This window comes from Nicotiana tabacum, chromosome 13 (genome assembly GCF_000715075.1).
Source record: "Nicotiana tabacum cultivar K326 chromosome 13, ASM71507v2, whole genome shotgun sequence".
Classification (NCBI taxonomy): domain Eukaryota; kingdom Viridiplantae; phylum Streptophyta; class Magnoliopsida; order Solanales; family Solanaceae; genus Nicotiana; species Nicotiana tabacum.
Genome location: NC_134092.1, coordinates 103,569,945 through 103,587,600, shown reverse-complemented (window position 1 = coordinate 103,587,600; position 17,656 = coordinate 103,569,945). Strand labels below are relative to the sequence as shown.

At 35.6% G+C, this 17,656-nt stretch overlaps 3 protein-coding genes across 3 annotated transcripts; 1 reads left to right on the top strand and 2 right to left on the bottom strand.

Moving 5' to 3' along the window:
* Window positions 1-1,266: 1,266 nt before the first annotated feature.
* Window positions 1,267-1,662, top strand: LOC142168281 (serine/threonine-protein phosphatase 7 long form homolog). The gene has a single exon (XM_075228943.1). It carries the CDS (start codon window positions 1,267-1,269, stop codon window positions 1,660-1,662), a length of 396 nt encoding a protein of 131 aa, XP_075085044.1.
* A 1,102-nt stretch (window positions 1,663-2,764) lies between these two features.
* LOC107782825 (TPR repeat-containing thioredoxin TTL4-like) lies at window positions 2,765-7,337 on the bottom strand. Its single transcript, XM_016603760.2, has 5 exons — window positions 5,687-7,337; window positions 5,391-5,586; window positions 5,127-5,299; window positions 4,134-4,467; window positions 2,765-3,390 (listed from the first exon to the last, which is right to left on the bottom strand). The coding sequence occupies exons 1-5, from the start codon at window positions 6,778-6,780 to the stop codon at window positions 3,265-3,267; spliced, it is 1,923 nt and encodes a 640-aa protein (XP_016459246.1). The 5' UTR covers window positions 6,781-7,337; the 3' UTR covers window positions 2,765-3,264.
* A 1,190-nt stretch (window positions 7,338-8,527) lies between these two features.
* LOC107782826 (protein SCO1 homolog 2, mitochondrial-like) lies at window positions 8,528-14,706 on the bottom strand. The gene is made up of 8 exons (XM_016603762.2): window positions 14,497-14,706; window positions 12,359-12,479; window positions 12,158-12,236; window positions 11,377-11,577; window positions 11,175-11,264; window positions 10,848-10,980; window positions 10,586-10,723; window positions 8,528-8,729 (listed from the first exon to the last, which is right to left on the bottom strand). Exons 1-7 carry the CDS (start codon window positions 14,562-14,564, stop codon window positions 10,615-10,617), a joined length of 801 nt encoding a protein of 266 aa, XP_016459248.1. The 5' UTR covers window positions 14,565-14,706; the 3' UTR covers window positions 8,528-8,729; window positions 10,586-10,614.
* Window positions 14,707-17,656: the final 2,950 nt, after the last annotated feature.

Genomic DNA, 17,656 nt, shown 5'->3' with positions numbered 1-17,656 from the left:
TACGAGGGGTCCTTCAGCCTCGCTTGTAGTCGTGTCGAGCCGCGCTTCCCTTTTGTTTCCTCATCGGAAAATTGGGAAAAACTATGTCCCCGATTTTACCCGTACATAACGTTCAGAATAAGATCAGGAGTATGTGCTTTTAAATCATGAGTCCAAAACCTATTTGTGATTCTTTCTCACAAAAGGAACGGAAATACGTGAAAAAAAAGAGTTATCTAACTATGTATAACGCTCTTTTAAAGAGCGCTATACTTTAACGGACGTTTTGGACATTAAAGTATAACGCTCTTTAAAAGAGCATTATACATATAACGCCTTTAGAAACAACGCTATATATGTATAGCGTAGTTATAAAGAGCGTTATACCTATTTTGTGGGCCCACCAATGTGTTTCCATATTTTTTTATTTTTTTTTGCGATTAAACTAGTATGTTATTATTATCCGGACTAAGATATTAGTGTTCTAAAAAATATGTAAAAAATGAAAAATCATTATTATTTGTTAATAAAAATATTTAATAAATTTCTTTTACTGTTTTAAATGTATTTTCGTGAATATTTTGTGATTAAATTTATTGTTGTTTTTATCTAATTTAGATTATTTATTTGCTTAATGACTAGTAATATAGTGCCCTTTTAGCATAGTAAAATGTAGAGCCTTTTAGCGTAGTTACCCTGTAGTTTAAGTATCTCTTATATTGATAGATCAAACACAAACTCTGTCTAATTTACAAAAAAATAATTATTTAATTTACAAAACAAACATATAAAATTATGAAACTAACATGTAAAATATTAAAATTGACACATACAAGAATTCAGGATAGCTTGGTGCTACTAGGCCTCAAATATCGAGCCTGGAACCCATAGATATATACTTTGTCCAATTAAATATTGTAGAATTATAAAAAATAATTATTTAATTTACAGAACAAATATACGAAATTATGAAAATAATAAAATTGACACATACAAGAATTCAGGATAGCTTGGTGCTACTGGGCCTCAAATATCGAGTTTGAAACCCATAGATATATACTCTGTCCAATTAAATATTGTATAACTTTAAAAATTAATTATTTAATTTACAGATCAAATATACAATTAATGTTGTTTAATTTACAGTAGACGACATGGACGTGCCGCCTATGCATCCCGAACCTTTTCTCCGATGAGCTATTAGTGTTACAGGGCGATCATAGGTCCGCCTACGTATGGGAGGGAGAGTTACTGGCCCAGACTCTCCGCGCCAGGAGAGTGGACGACATGTGGGATTTTATGAAAGAAAGAGATCTCCATCCCCGTGTAGTCCAGTGCCTGCGGGATACAGACTTCTACAGGATTTTGGATATCGGGCGGCTGCAGCTCGACTGGTCTTTGGTCACGACCCTGATAGAGCGGTGGCGACCGGAGATGCACACATTCCACCTGCTCATTGGCGAGGCCACTATCACGCTGCAGGACATGGAGGTTTTATATGGGATGCCTGTTGATGGACTGCCCGTTGCACTGCCTCAGGCCATGAGAGAGATGACGCGTGGGCAGTATTTGGACATGCTGCAGCAGCTCACTGGTTTTAGGCCACAGGATGAGACTGCACACTCAGGGGCCAGTCGCATGAGTTTGACAGCTCTTGAGAATTTAACAAGAAGAAAAATTTGAACGGGAGTTAGGAATATTTTTGAATGGATTTTAGTAAAATCCTAACGCCTTTAAATAAGGCAATGCCTAGCTCGGGGGGTTGAATGTTTTTAGGTATAACACTCTTTTAAAGAGCGCTATACCCATTTGAATTATTGTTATGTTAGTTAAACGCAGGAGACTTATTGGTGGTCCCACAAAACAAGTATAGCGTTCTTTATAACTGCGCTATACATATATAGCGCTGTTTCTAAAGGCGTTATATGTATAACGCTCTTTTAAAGAGCGCTATACTTTACAACGCTATATACGTTAAAGTATAGCGCTCTTTAAAAGAGCGTTATACATAGTTAGATAACTTTTTTTTTTTTACACGTATTTTCGTTCTTTTTGTCAAAAAGAACTACAAATGAGTTCCGGACTCTTTAAATCATGGGGAGGGTAGTCACTTTCATCGATTTTGTCATAGCAGAAAGGTCTAGACGTGCACGAAGAATTGGGGTGCCAGCACTTGTATTTAAGCTCCTTTTTCCACCTACCATATATGGATCATGTATGTGAAATTAAATTTTCGTGTAGTATGGGCATTCCAATTGTGCTCATATGCCTGTCTATCGAAGTTTTCGTACATCAATTAAGATTAACGTCACACTAGGATGTTGATATAGAAAACCTTAGTAAATTATTCTGAAGACTTGTTTAACTTGCTAACTTTGAAAAAGGTTCACCCTTAAAGAGATGGAGATATCGAAAGAGAGATTAAGCATTATAGGTGGAGGGGCCAAAAGATATCCATAATTTTCTATTTATTCTTCTCGATCATGGTGTTTGGTTGATGAGACCCACAACTATAAATAGTAAAAGTAAATTTTATTAGCTAGAATTTCTAGTTCTTACCAATCCGACAAGTTTGAGAAAAATTACTTTTAGTTTAGCTCACTTTACATAATCTTGAAACAACTTTAACTTAGCTGTGATGCACTTTAATTAATGAATATAATTAGAAGGACCCCTTGCACTATATTTTATCGAATAATGATTGTTCAGAAATTTATTTGCTTTTAACAAACTTTAAGGGAAGAAAAGCAACGATAAGGATAGTAAAAATGGAAAAAAAGCCAAGTCGACCATCTTAAACAAAATAATTACATATTAAGAAAATGCAATAAATGGTAAAGAATTGTTCTCATTCACTAAAATCCATAGTGCTTTAATTTTTTTCAAAGCACCCTAATGAATTCCTTTCTTTTCTTTTTCTTTTGCCTAATGAGATGAGTCAATATATCCTACCAATCCTAGTTTGTAACTCAAACCTTTAATCCTTTCGTCTTCTCCCTTCTCTTTTTTAATTTCTTGTTCCCTAAAAGACCTTATGTAACCTTCTCTTAATCCCTCCCACTCCACTTTTTCCTCATTATGGTGTTCTTACTATTTTTCACCTTTTTTTCCTTTTGTGGTGGGATTGGAATAGGAAAACAAGTGAGGATATCATTCAAATATGATTCTTGGACTATCAATATTCTAGTAATGAGCTCTCATCCACCACCTTGTGAATTTATTATGGAGATTGACAAATTAAGGACAACCATATAATATGTTCATGCTCTTCACGTCTTTTGCTAATTACTTCCTCCTTTCTTGAGCTAGCTGTTGTTGGGCATCCTTAATCATCTGTCCCACTTCCTCATTTTCTGGTGTTTCCTTTATCAACGTTTCACATTCTTGTATGCATGCTTCCCATTTTCCCATCTGGTATATATATACATATGACACATAAAATAATGCACATTATCGTCAATTATTATTTAAAGGAAAAATAAATGATCAAATAAATTCCCAATCATAGATTAAGGGTCAACTATGATTTTTTACTAATTATTCGTGTTCAACACATTGAGCACCAGCTAATTTGTTCAGGGGTCCGATTGTTCCAAAAAGAATAATATATCTAGATTACGAGAATGGAAGCATCTACATTTTACCATCATTTTAAATTAAAACTTAAATATTTAAAATAAAAATTAAATATTTAAAAATATATAAAATATATATATAAATCGATACTTTTATATCTAGAAATAAAACAAAATATTGAAAAAATCATGTAAAAGAAGAAAAAACAATTTAATTTCTCAAATAGTAATGCGTCACATAAATGTGACCGAAAGAATACGTGAAATCTGGTAGCATAGTGTTGTGATTGGGTGAGTAATTAATCAGCCATTTGGTCAAAAGAACAAATTTCAAAGGGCTAATGGTTCACGACACAAGTATATATTCTTTTCTTAAAGCAAAATTAGAGAAGTTAAAAGTGTCTTCTGGCTACCAAACAGGCCTAAATTATGATTCGTTGAATATATATGTTGAACTAATAGGTCAACCAATCTTTGAGTATATATATAGTACTATACATGGAAATGTCATTTCATGATTATTTGAATAAAATTCTAACTAACTAGTCATGTCAAAGCATAAAGAAAATTAGAAATCACCTTAAAATAACAATCTGCCTTCCTCAACCTAGCCTTGGTGAAAGATGGTCGGACAATAAGGGCAGCATTGCAATCCTCAAGTGCTTTCTCAAATTGGCCAAGTTTTGATCGACAAGCTGCTCTATTGCACAATAAGACTGAGTTGTATGGGTCATGGTCTAGTCCTTCTCCATAAGCAATACTAGCATCTGCATATTTTCCAGCTTTGAACAGCTCATTGCCCTTTGTTCTACCACTCGCTACTGCTCTTGTCCTCCTAGTTACCGTATTTACTTCCTTGTTGTTCCCATCTAGCTGGGCTGCTCGTTGAGCCGCTGCTAGGGCATCGTCGATCCTATCACGTCGTTATTATCATAACTATTATTAGCCAACGAGTAACTACTGAAAAATAATTTGTCTGTACATAATTGACTCAAACTAGTTTGAAATTGAGATTGTGTTGTTTTGTATATTATATAAGACGATCGTCCACAGAGGGATGGAGGCATATAATCAGTAATACATTAATAATAAATAAACAATATGTTTAAATCCTTAAGATCAATTTTCAAAGCTTGTTTGATTTTGTCTTATAAAGTGAATGAATAGGTAAATTTGGCTGGATCAAACTAAGAGTCCAAAAGAAAGATTAGTAGGAATTGAAAAAAAATGGCAAGTAGGAATGTTGATTCAGAGTGATTTGCATATGTCAAATTGCACCTAAGGACCAAATCCATACTCAAGTACTCATCTTTTGGTTTCGCTTTTCTCCTACACGGTTTTCCCTTTAGAGTTGTTAGCTAAATAAATAAAACACTTTCTTTCTCTATAATTATCCAATATTCCATTTCTGTCTCAAATCTTGTCATTGGCATCTCTAGGTAACATAAATCCACTTTATCATTTATTTAAGGGAAATGGGGGTGAAATATTGAATGGTTTGAAAACTTTGAATAGTTCCTTTTCCCTCCAAAGTAAAAAAAAAACGAAAATTTTTAAAACAAGAATACTAACCTGCCAGCAGCCAAGTGAACTTGAGCTTGAATGACTAGCAAGCCTGCATTGCCAATTGGGCCAAAGAATTTTGTACATTCGTCAAAATCAAAATTCGGACCACTCTTCAGAGTTTGATCTGCTTCATGGTATCTATGGAGCTTCACCATCGCCTCAGCTTTCAAAGCAAATATCTTTTTTTTTTCCAATCAAGAACAAAAATTAGCATGTTTTTTAAAGAAAATAATAGCAAATTCTTGTGGTTTAATAAGTAAAGAAAATAACCTGAGGTGCAGAATCAGCACCAGCCGATATGGCGAGGGCAGTTTCTTTTAAAATAGTGTTCCAATCTCTTTGCCTCTTGGCCTCAGTACACTTGTTGAGATGAATTTGAATATTTTTAGCCTTTGTTACCACATCAGGATCAGCTTCTGCTCCTGCTTGTTTGTAATGATACATAGCCTTCTCTGCATCTCCTAATCTAAACACAAAAAAGCATAGCAATCTCCAAAATTATAAAACTAAGGGATTATGAAATTTACAATGAAAATTAGCACAAAAAAATAATAATTTGCATTTACCTGACAGATAGAGTGGCTAAACGATTATGAGCTCTTTGATAATGAGGATCAATTGTGATAGCTTCTCTGCACTCAAAAACAGCTTCAAGGAGCCTTCCTAAAGCGGTCAAAGCAGCGGATTTGTTGCTTCGATACGAAGCCTTATTAGGATCAATGGAAATTGCAGCATCGTACAAAGCCAAAGCCTCAGCAAATCTCCCATTTTTGTAATCCTCATTTCCAAGAATCTTCAATTGCTCAGGGTCCATTCTTGTGGAAAGTGCACGGCAAAGGGAAACAGAAGCGCCTGTTTTCCCCTGCTCGTGATCGCCCTGTTTCTTCACCACATTTCCCATAACACTCGTCGAATATTTCCCATTATTCTGTGGTGCTGGTATTGTTGGTTCTTCTTTAGCAGTTCTTGGTAAATAATCAAGAACATGATTAGCTGTTGAAGTTGTTGTGGAAGCAGTACCATTGCTCCCACCTTGCTGCCTAATATTACCCAAATTTCCAAACAACATCACATTGCTCGACGATGCACGGACTAATGTATTAGCACCCTTTGATCTTTGATGATCCTGGATCATGGTTTCAAGCTCCCCTGATATCCCTGTGGCGGCTTGAGGTACTTTTCTTCCTTGATTATTATATCCCTGTACCACCTGACCATTTTTCTGTTGATTGTGAATAGGTGCAGTTTGAGAGTTAGCTTTATTCTGAGCTGCTGCTGCTGCTCCTATCGCGGCCTTGGATTGGTTTGGATTAGGCCTTGGAATGATCCTGTCCGCTTGTTTCTCCGATTGATTCTCACGAGAGTCTAAAAATGCCTCGTGGGAACCATTGCGATGCCTTTTAGAATTTTGAGTACTAGAAGATCTTGTTACATTGTTAACATTGTTGGTATCTTGTGTAGGAAGTGAGCCTGTGGATGTTGATCTTCTTGTCCAAATGTTTCTCCTTCCAAAAACAGCATTTAACAGGCCACAACCTGTTTTCTTTTCAGGAGAAATGTCTCCCATATTTGATGTAATTGAGATATGTTTCAATGTTTTCTTGGATTTCTTTTGATAGAAACTGGTGATCAAGAAATAGGTGCAATGTGACAAACACATGCACAAGTCTTGGAAAAATACTTATGAAGGAGCTTCTTATGTAAGAAAGACAAGATGAAAAATATAAAGACAAAAGACTTGTAGGCCAAGGAAGAAACAGAGAACTTGTACATAGAAAATGAAGGACCCATGTACATAAAAAGAAGTTATTGCATTTAGAAATTGTATAAAGAAAGAGAAAGGAGATTGATTGTGGGGTAAGATGCAAAGGTACAAAAATGGTTAATGCCCCCCAGGAGAGGAGTTCATAATTGTCAAAATCTGTTTGTTCCTATATGATCTCCTGGAGTGCTTGGCTTAAACAATAGTAATATCTTTCTTTTTTGTTTTTTGGTTTTCTTTCTCTCTCTTTCTAGTAGAGGAAAGATGGATATGGAATGATTGCACGAGAGAGGGGAAGAGAAATGGTATGTGAAAAATGATAGGAAAAGAAAAGAAATAATTAAGTAACTTTTTTAGGGGGTAAATGACAAAAATTATAGTAGTAGTAATGATGAATGTATGCAAAGGGAATTTTTCAACACCTTTTCTTTCAAACTTTTTTTCTGCTTTTGTGTTTGGTTAAAATTAAAATTGTTAATTTGTGTTGGTTTGGTATTTGTGGTGTCAAAGGGGAGACCAAAAGACCCGGTCATGGAACAAAGGAGGATCTCAAGATATTTAGAAGAAAAATAATTTGAAGGCTATTTATTACACCCACTTTCTTCGAAGAATCTTTTATTTCATTCTCTCATTCTTCTCTTTTCTTCTATTCTTTTCTTTTTTTTGTCCAAATACTCAAATGTCACGCCGTTAGAATACAATAGTTTCAACAAATTCCAATTTGGGAGAGGAGTTCACGTAGGAGACTTCGAGCAGCTCACGTATTGTAGCCAGCTGTTTTGTAATCGAAGGATTTGGAACATAGATCGACCTACTCTTTGCATTACTTTTTGTCCTCGTCTTTAAATGGTCAAAAAAAAATTATATTTTTCTCATTGAAAAAAAAAAGAGCAAATAGTAACATTATCACCGAGTTTGACTCAGCTCCCTTCTTAAGCTGCTTTTCTCTCATTAAATGTCAATAGTTTTTTAAACCGTCAACAAATATACCAAAAGAACTACGTGAAATTGACTTTACGTTAATTCTGTGTTTAGAAATTTTGAAAAAACAGTAGTTGAAGTAAATTTTATTTAACTCCCTAAAATAATAAAGTGCCTTTCTCTTTGGGACATACTTTATTATGGCATATCCAAGCCATTCCGTGAGAAAGATATACAGTAGGAGATAAAATCTCAAAAATCAAACTTCGATCACATCCATCAATTCATTCTGATTTAAAAGCTTATCTTATTTCCAAAATTGTCTGCATGTTTTACCACCGCCTGAATTTCATATTTTACTGTTTTCAATTTCATTGACCGCTTCCCTTTTTGTTCTCCTAAGCCAACAGAACGGTGTAAAACATCAGCTATTTTGTCAACAACGGGGCTGAAATTCATGCCCAAAAACCATTCAAGAAGTTACTGCTTGTGCAACACCAAAGTCCTCGTCAGTTAATGTTTTCAAACTTGAATGTGTCTACTCTCAATTTATTATAGAGGCCACTATGCAACCAAACAACCACCTACTTTGCATTACCCATCGACCAAGTCAAAATTCATTAGGCCCAGAACAGAAAGAGGTGGGAAGTGGGAACAGGTATTACCAATTTTGAAAGGGAACGGAGAGGATAATAGAAGAATTAACAATCTCTCAGAGAAAATGTATCATAACCAATTTGCTTTATCTGAAGGATTGCTAGTTTTTTCCAGCATCTGACATCTTAGCATCAGAGAAATTTCTGTTTAAAACTTTTTCTAAACAACTAAATTGTTGACAGACAATTAGACCACCTCAGCAAACTCAGATAAAAGTCCAGGATGATGGACCAAAATTGAACGTCTGGCTGCTCAGAAACAACATGCACCTGTTGAGGGACATGTAAATGTTAAAAGTGAGAACGTATAAAATCCGTACAAGCATAAGCATTTCACTGAAACAACTTGACATGTTAACCATATAACACCGAGGGTTTGAAACACTCTGGCCCCTCTCATGGACTTACTATAGAAGCTCTAGACAGCCCCTTCCCTGATTCAACCCCCTTCCCCCAACCAAAAACACCCTCCAAAATCACTTCGGAAAAAAATGTCACATTGTACAATTTGCATAATCAAGAATTCAGTTAAAATTCAATAAACTAGGGTGAAGATAGGTATACTTCACCAGAAAGAACAAATAAACATATTAAGGGTTCAAGCAAAAATATCACAAAGAAGCAGGTATTAGGAGATTGCATCTCCAAAATAATGGCCATGCATAAATCATTCCATCAACTTCGCCATGTAAGCTTCGTATTCTATGTGAGCTCACATTGTTGGTCCCAAACACAGAAAAAAGAGGAAAGTTACATTAGGTTGATAGACAGTGTAATCAATTCATTCTGAATCCTCGTAATAATGTATGTCCAGACATACTCTCCTAGATACACGTCACGTCGGTTTATTATAGCAGCTCCAAATAGAGCGAAATGGATTATAGGATTGATACACTGGCCTACTCTACTTGGTACCTCTCATATGCTAAATTCGACTAGTTATTCAAATTCTCTCAAGCTGCACGGTACATGGTAATTTAAAATGGAGCACACAAAGAAGATAAAAAATTAGTATACAATGCTCTTCTGCGACTGTGACAGCAGAAAACTGAGGATCTGGCTGCTTTCCAATTCGTTAACCATTTGGAGGATTCCCAATTCATTTGTTAAGTAATTCCGCGTCAAAATCTTAATCAATTCGTGGCTTAACTTTCATTCGGCAGCCAACTCTTTTTCTGTTCTTTTCTTTTGATATACTAAACCCCAGCGCTAGACCCCACTATATGTAGGAGTCAAGAGTGGTTATTTCCCACTTTGCTCACTTGGTGACTTGGACCCCCAATGTCAAGGTTTGAGACAGACCATTTTATCCACTATATTTGTCAGGAAAAAAGAAAAAACCGTGTTCTACAAGCTAAAAGCTATCTGCTATAGCAGTTATGATAGAATTTAAGTAGCCATCACATTTGGGACAATAAACCATTTTGTTGATTTTTTTTTATTTTTTTTTATTTTCTTTAAATAGAAAAAAGAACATATGGATCAACCTTGTTCTTGAACTTCTTTTACAGTAAAATGTAAAACTAGACTAAATCAAAACAAAGCAATAAAGAAACTGGCAGCATCATTATTGGGAGGAACAGAATATTTAAGCCTAATCCCATGTCGTCTCTCATATGGGTTTCATAATTATAAAACTAGTTCCATAACCAATATGTGACTTAATGGAGCCCTCATACAAATAATGTCTCATGAATTTTTCGTGCACTTCTTTTCTTGGCAGGAACACCTTATGATATAATAGCTATCTTTTCCCTTTGTGTGTGTCTGTGTATGTTTCCATTATTGACAAAATTTAGCAGGATTTTCGTCACTAGTTCACTATCTTTATAATTAATACTTGTTGGGTCGTATGCAGATAACTGAAATCTTAGCCATAGATTGGCCGAGAGGATGATAATGCAACATTTAACAAAAGAATTGGAGAAGAGCTGGAGACAGCAACAGACGACAAACAAGATTCTTTTTAAAAGAAAGGACAAATAAAGTTATTGGCACTTGTGTTTATTTTGTGAATTGAAGTTGTACATCTAGAACAAATAAACAAAGTACGACACTTAGACCATTGAATATGATGCTGAAGAGATGTATGGGTGATATAAGAACCTAACCAAAGCAAGACTTACTTAATCTGCCAAATTCACCCAAAGTATCACTATGTTTCGGCCTTCTTTAGCTCCTTGACAATTGCATTCGACAGTTCCTCCCCATTGTATTCCACACCGAAGCATCTAACTACTTCCATTTTTGGATTCACCAAATACCTATTACATCAATAACCATTTATACTCTGGGAAAACTGCTGTAGCGCAAGTAAAAAAAAAAACTGAAAGAGTTTATTCTCCTTGAGAATGCTGCATGTATGACAATATAGGACTTAAGGCTTACATGTTGTGAGAAGATTCCACCAGATAATCATCTCCTTCTTCGTCAACCTTCTTAAAGTACACTCGGTATTCTTGTGCCATCTGTCTAACAGCAGTAACCGGTCCAGTTAATCCCATTATTCTTGGGTCAAACTCTGCATTTCATGCAAATAAAATTACCAAAAATAAAGTGTAGAAATAAACATCAAATAAAAGGACAACTATATGATTGAATCCCTTTCTCTTCAAACCCACGACCCCTTGTAGGATCTCTTTCCACAATTCTTTCAGTAAGACATCCATTCCAGAACCTGGAGAGAGAAAGAGATCAGAGAGGCTAGATGCAGACCTTTAAGATAAGCTCGAAGTTGTGAAGGCGTATCACGTTGAGGATCAATTGTGACAAATACTGGGAGAATTTTAAGGTCCTGTTTTGACCCTTGTTTAAGTTAAGCAAAAAGGACCACAAAGCAAAAAGGAAATTACTACATCAGTAACATAAGTCAGTAAATAAGAAAATATCATTTCTATTCAAAGAAACTGAGTAGAACCTAGAATATCAATAGCCTTAGCCATCTTCTGGACTTCTGCTGGACCAACATCAGGAGATGAAGTATAACCAAAGTAGAGAAGAACCCAGTTTCCCAGCAAGTTGCGCTCCGTTATAACACGACCGTCTGTATCAATTAAACTGAAGGGGCCTCCAATTATTGGCCCTTGGATTGCACTTCTTTCAAATTTCTCGCCTTGACCTGAAACGAGTGAAGCTTTATATTTATTAAAATTTACATGCTCCATAAAAAGCATGATTCAAGTGGACGAACATATCATCACTTTCTGATAAGAAAAAAATAAGTAGAGAGGAGGATAGTTCTACGAATTCTTATGTTTAAACTAGAAAAGACACTGAGATTGCCATGAGAAGTCTATCAACGAGCTCATTATGCCTCTTTTTGGCTCAATTATAAGCCGGACTCCGGGAAGAAAATACCACTTAGACTGTAGTTCTGGTAGATGGAAGTTTAGCAATCAAAAGAGGCTTTAGTTCTTGCGCTCAATTGTTAAACAAAGGCTGATAACCACTTTTAATAAAGGATGTATGATATTTTCAAGCACTGTCAGTACATCTGTTCAGGTACAGATGCTGTACAATATACGGACTCGTCAATATTGTCATGTCTTCTATGAAATGTCACATTCTGAAAGAGGATTACACCACATTCAAAGGCACATAAGTGATTGAGACATAGTAGATCGAAAGACACATAAAAGTAGTTCCAAGGTCAGGTTCAATTTATAGAGTTTTGACCAAAAATATTCCGGAGCCCCCACCTTTTGGAATTGCTCTCCTTTCATCATTATAATGAAGAAAAAGGACCAGTCCACCGAATCCCCCCAAAAGAGCTCCAGGCTGCAAAAGTAGAAATAAGATGAAGACATTTACGTTAAAGGAGGCAAAGACAAATGCACAGAGCACATGCATTACAGTCACAAAGCAACATTCAGTAGGAAAATGGAGTTCAAATGCAATACTAATATATAAGGGTTCCAAGATTTTGAAGTTGAGGATGATCCAGTTAATAAAGGCTGATCATTAGTCTTTCTACCAGATCTCATGCAGCTGGATGAATGGAAGTGCTTAGGTGTGATAAACCTACACATGAAACAAGTAATCAGAAAAATTGCAATACACTCCAGAATTTGAAAATGAAATGGTTTACTTTTACCCTTTCTCTTCTACATGTATTTGAATCTTTTCTCATTTCTGTTTTCTCTTTTTTATTTGCCCTTTCATTCGGATTTCGGTTTGTATTTCGGGTTTGCCCAAACTATGCCCACCCCTACCTACTGGGGCTTGATTTTGCATCAAGAATACAACATAACTTTCTTTAGGAATAAAACTTAAACAATTTGTTCCAATTTCAATTGAAGTGATGACTCTAGATAGAGTGTCTCTTCTTGCATATTTTAGATTCTTTTGCCAGGATTCTTGCAAGTAAACTTCGAAAAAATTATTCATGACTCAATTTCATTTTTATCACTCACGTGGTAATGCATCTCTCCTCATAGATACATCTTATGCATTCAAAATGTTCATTCTCTGCAAAATTTATAAGCAAAGAAGCTCCACATATATTTCCCTATTTTAAACACGTCAAGCTCACAACAGTGAAGAGTCATCTCTTTTGCCATACTTTACAGTCACATAATGAAGTTGTCGCACTCTAAACAGGCTATAAATGTGCACGAGCATAACTACAACCTTGAATGAGCCACAAATCCTACAAAAGCTCAATCTGATGGAGAGTTACTTTAAGGCATTCTCCACATCAAGCTTCTGAAGATTGGAAGCCTACAGAATCTTTTTGACGTGCCATGAAACAATCCTCGCCCTCTTTCTTTGTTGCAAACAAAAGATCAAGGTTCCCCCCAACTTAGCTCTTTGTGAAGCGGTAGTAATCATTTGCTACCTTTTAGACTTATAGTTTCTCCATTACTTTCCTGATTAATGTTGCTACTAATCATTTAGTCAAAATCAAATTTCGTGTTGGATCTTACAAACTTACAACTAGCAAAATCCCTAAGGGAAAACTAGAAAGTGAAAGTTGGCCACTGTAAGAACTACATAGTGGAACAGGTCAACTAAGAGTTACACATAAATCGAAACTTCACAAGTTTCCTTATAAGGTGTCCTCCAAGTCTCTTGTTTAATCTATCTTAACCAAGACAGCCTCCTGTGCTATCAATTGAAACTCATTAACCCAAGACACCACAAGTGACTCATTGGGTTAGACCAGTTTTAAGTCTACAAGACTCCTTAACCACAAACGTGCATCCAAAGGAACTTTAGTAAGTCATCTTGTAGTCCAAATCAAATCTAAAAGCAACCTTAACGGTAATGTCACTTATACTTCCCCTGTGTTTACAAGTCATACGATTGGATTTTTGCCCAGATACTTCAAATTCTGTTTTATTTTCACTATCTTCTTTGCAGAGAGAGGTATTCTCAGCATTAATATTCCTATCATTCATGTTTTAGGAGATAGATGTTACTAGCTCCAAGTCAACCAATATTGAATGCAACAGAACACTAGAGCCAGTGTGTTCATCAAAAATTCATTTCTCCAATTCTTCAACCAAACATCAAGAATAATCACAGTTAGAGCTTTCAACAGTAACATTTTGTTCTCTCATATTGCTATGCTTGGTCTTGGTGAAAATAGGAGGGGCATCATTTCTAGGGTTTGCTAAGAAAGTGAAACTGGAGAATTTTCAACTAGCAATCATAGTGTTAAGAGTTAAGGTTCATCAAGGGAACTTTCTTCTCACAAATTTTCATCCACTACGTCGCGTCATTTTCAAAATCTAAGTAGATTATTAACATACTAACACACTACCCAAAGCATATTTGAATTAGCCACACTACACAAAGCATATTTAAATTTATCATACTACAAAAGCATATTTGAATTTAACACACGAAGCATATCTGAATTTATCACATGGTTTGGATTTTAAAATAAAGAATAATTAAATCCTATAACATTTCCACAATCCATAATTCAACGACATTAAAAATGCTCATAAAAGATCAAAGCCATAAAAATTCAACAAGACAAAACCCACAAACTTTCAACACTGTTCAGATTATACAAAATGCAGCTAATTACCTTTTGTACGGATTCAGGGTCTGTATAGAGCGATTCTTAGAATTCAAGAGAAACCTGGGCACTTGCATTTTTGTATTAGCACTAACTTGACAAAATATGAGAAGTAAAGGGACTAAAATAAAACTGGGTATCTTAGAACTGAAACTTCTGGGGCAAGAAATTGTAGGGGTTAAGCACCATTTTGTGCTATATTCTTTTCTACTGAATATCAGCTACAAGGGACTGGGGTTCATGGAAGTCTAATGAGGAAGGCGAGGTGTACACGGCACCGTTTTGGTGGCTTTTGCCACAAGAATTAGTTCAGTTATTCGCAAGATGTCGTTAGTTGGGAACTTGGAATTTTGGTTATACAGATTTGAAAATCTATACTTCAAGGTCAGGTCTATTGTTTTTTTAACCCATTATTTGCCTCTTTAAATTATAGTTCTTGATATATAATTAGCATAGTTCACTGGTCAAAAACCAAAACAAGGTTTACCCAAGTCCCAGCAGATCCAAAATTTTAAATCTGCATCACTAATTTTAATATAATATTTATCTTGATCATAATATCAAGTAATGTGAAAAATCTAATATTTTATGAAATAACTTATCCAAAATGTATATTTTTTGATTAATTTAAATTTGTATTTTATTTCACTAATGTTATCAGATATATTATTTGTACAATTAATCGAATAATATTGTCTAAAAATGTATTAGAAAACGAAAAGCAAAAGGAGGTTGAACCTATGGTCTAATAAGATAAATGGGAGATAGAAGAAAAGGTTACAACAAAGACAAACCCAGTATATTTCTATAAATGGGGTTTGGGGAGAGTAGTGTGTACACAGACCTTACCCCTACCTTATAGAGATAGAGCGGTTGTTTTCGATAGACTCTCGGTTCAAGGAACAATGGAGATAAAGTAACAAATAGCAAGCAATAGTAACAACAGTGTATTATGATAACGGCGTGAATGATACAACAAATAATAGTAAAAAACCATGAATAAGATAATAACAAAATAGTCCAAGTTCAACTGGTAAGCTTAAGAGGAACACACTACTATCCGTCAACCTACAACCCTAATCCTCGACCTCCACACATTTTTATCGTGGGTCATATCCTTGGTAAGTTGGAGCAATGACATGTCTTGCCTAACTACCTCCCCCAATACTTCTTCGGCCTACCCCTTCCCTTTCTCAGACCCGCCATGGACAACCTCTCACACTTCCTAACCGGAGCATCTATGTCTCTCCTCTTCACATGTCTGAATTATCTCAGTCTCGATTCCCGCAACTTGTCCTCCACATATGTCACTCCTACCTTGTCCCTAATAACTTCATTCATAATCATGTCTTTCCTGGTATGTTCACACATACATCTCAACATCTTTATTTCGGCTACTTTCAACTTCTGGACATGGGACTTCTTGACGGGCCAGCACTCAGCCACATGCAACATAGTCGATCTAACCACCACTCTAGAGAACTTGCCCTTAAGTCCAGGTGGCACATTCTTATCAAACAAAACCCCCGAGGCGAATCTCTTTCTTATTCAACCCACTCCAATACGATGAGTAACATCCTTGTCAATCTCCCGGTTGCCTTGAATAATAAACCCAAAATACTTGAAACTATCTCTTTTGGGGACAACTTGAGTACCAATCTTCACTTCCACTCCTTTTTCATGCATATTATCACTAAACTTGTACTCCAAGTACTCAGTTTTTGACCAACTTAGCTTGAAACCCTTAGATTCCAGTGTATGTCTCCAAACTTCCAACCTAGCATTAACTCCATCTCGCGTCTCGTTAATCAAGACTATGTCATCAGCAAATAGCATACACCATGGCACCTCCCCTTGTATGTGTCGTGTCAGCACCTCTAACGCTAAGGCAAATAAAAACGGGCTAAGAGCCGATCCCTGATGCAACACCATCTCCACTGGAAAGGAAAAAAGAAAGAAAAAAAGTGTACATGAATCGATCTGATGAAGTGGAGAGGAAAAATGAAAGGAATTTTTTTTTAAAAAAAAGAGAGCTAAAAAGACTAACCTTTTATGAGATAGCAAATGTTTTTCAAGGAGTCTTGAACTTGGCACTAGACCTGTTAAATGAGCCATTAATTTTTGGCATGTGGGTCCTTAACCGAATTTGTTTGGTTCACTTTCTAACAAGAGCTGGTCTGAGTCCGACTCGTGAACCAAAACCTCTTGACCCGGCCCGACCCTTGAACTCCTAACCCTTGAATGGAAGAAGTTCATAGATACCCACTTTTGGGGCTGCCAATGAAGTTATACCTGTATTGCACAAAAAATTGACAAAATTTACGCACTTGGATATGAAGTTCTTCCATCTTTTCAATGCAACTTCAGAATTGGATGTGAAGTTCTTTTATTTTTCTAATGCAACTTTAAAAAATCGGATATTAAGCAGTTCTATATTTTCAACGCAACTTCAGAAATTAGATCTTAAGTTCTTTTATTTATTCAATGCTGCCTCAGAAAATTCAAATTTTAAGTGGTTCTATCTCTTCAATGCAACTTCGAAAAATCGAATCTTAAATTCTAAAATATAAACTTGTTCGTCAAATTTTAATAATCCAACACACGATTCAATGCTCAAATTTACTTCAAATACGCTCAAATTTGAAGCATAACTTTCAAATAATATAAAGAATCTCAATCATCAAATAGTCAAAACAACAACAAATCTAAAAGAAGAAGAAGAAGAAGAAGAAGAAGAAACAGAACGACTCTTGGATACATGGGACATGAATACATTGAAGAAGAAAGCAACAATGAAGCTCCTGGATACATGGGACATGAATACAGAGAAGAAGAAAGCAGCATAGAAGAAGAAGAGAAAAGCGTATGAAGTTACCCAAAAATTAGTTATTAGTTAAATTTTTTGAAGAAAAAAAATTAGTACAAGTTAAATATGGGTGACTAAATAGGGCACCCCGTGAAATTTTTAGGGGATCTTTTATAAATACCCTCCCACAATAAATTATTTACCCGCCCTACCCATAAAATTTTTCCTCTACCCATTTTCTTTTAATGCCCAACCCTTCCAACCAAATAAAGTCAAACTAAGCTACCAAAACTAAGCCAAGCCAAGCCAAACCAAACCAAATCAAGCCAAGCCAATTCAATTCAAACCAAGCCAAATCAAGCT

Bases quoted from the DNA above. Each gene is read 5' to 3' on its own strand.
- LOC107782826 (XM_016603762.2), bottom strand. From the start codon at position 14,564: ATGCAAGTGCCCAGGTTTCTCTTGAATTCTAAGAATCGCTCTATACAG. The intron at 12,480-14,496 runs GTAATTAGCTGC...TTTCATGTGTAG, and splicing joins ACCCTGAATCCGTACAAAAG to GTTTATCACACCTAAGCACT. The intron at 10,724-10,847 runs GTAAGCCTTAAG...TTGATGTAATAG, and splicing joins GTGGAATCTTCTCACAACAT to GTATTTGGTGAATCCAAAAA.
- LOC107782825 (XM_016603760.2), bottom strand. From the start codon at position 6,780: ATGTGTTTGTCACATTGCACCTATTTCTTGATCACCAGTTTCTATCAA. The intron at 5,300-5,390 runs GTTATTTTCTTT...GAAAAAAAAAAG, and splicing joins GTGCTGATTCTGCACCTCAG to ATATTTGCTTTGAAAGCTGA. The intron at 4,468-5,126 runs GTTAGTATTCTT...ACGACGTGATAG, and splicing joins GTTCACTTGGCTGCTGGCAG to GATCGACGATGCCCTAGCAG.
- LOC142168281 (XM_075228943.1), top strand. From the start codon at position 1,267: ATGTGGGATTTTATGAAAGAAAGAGATCTCCATCCCCGTGTAGTCCAG.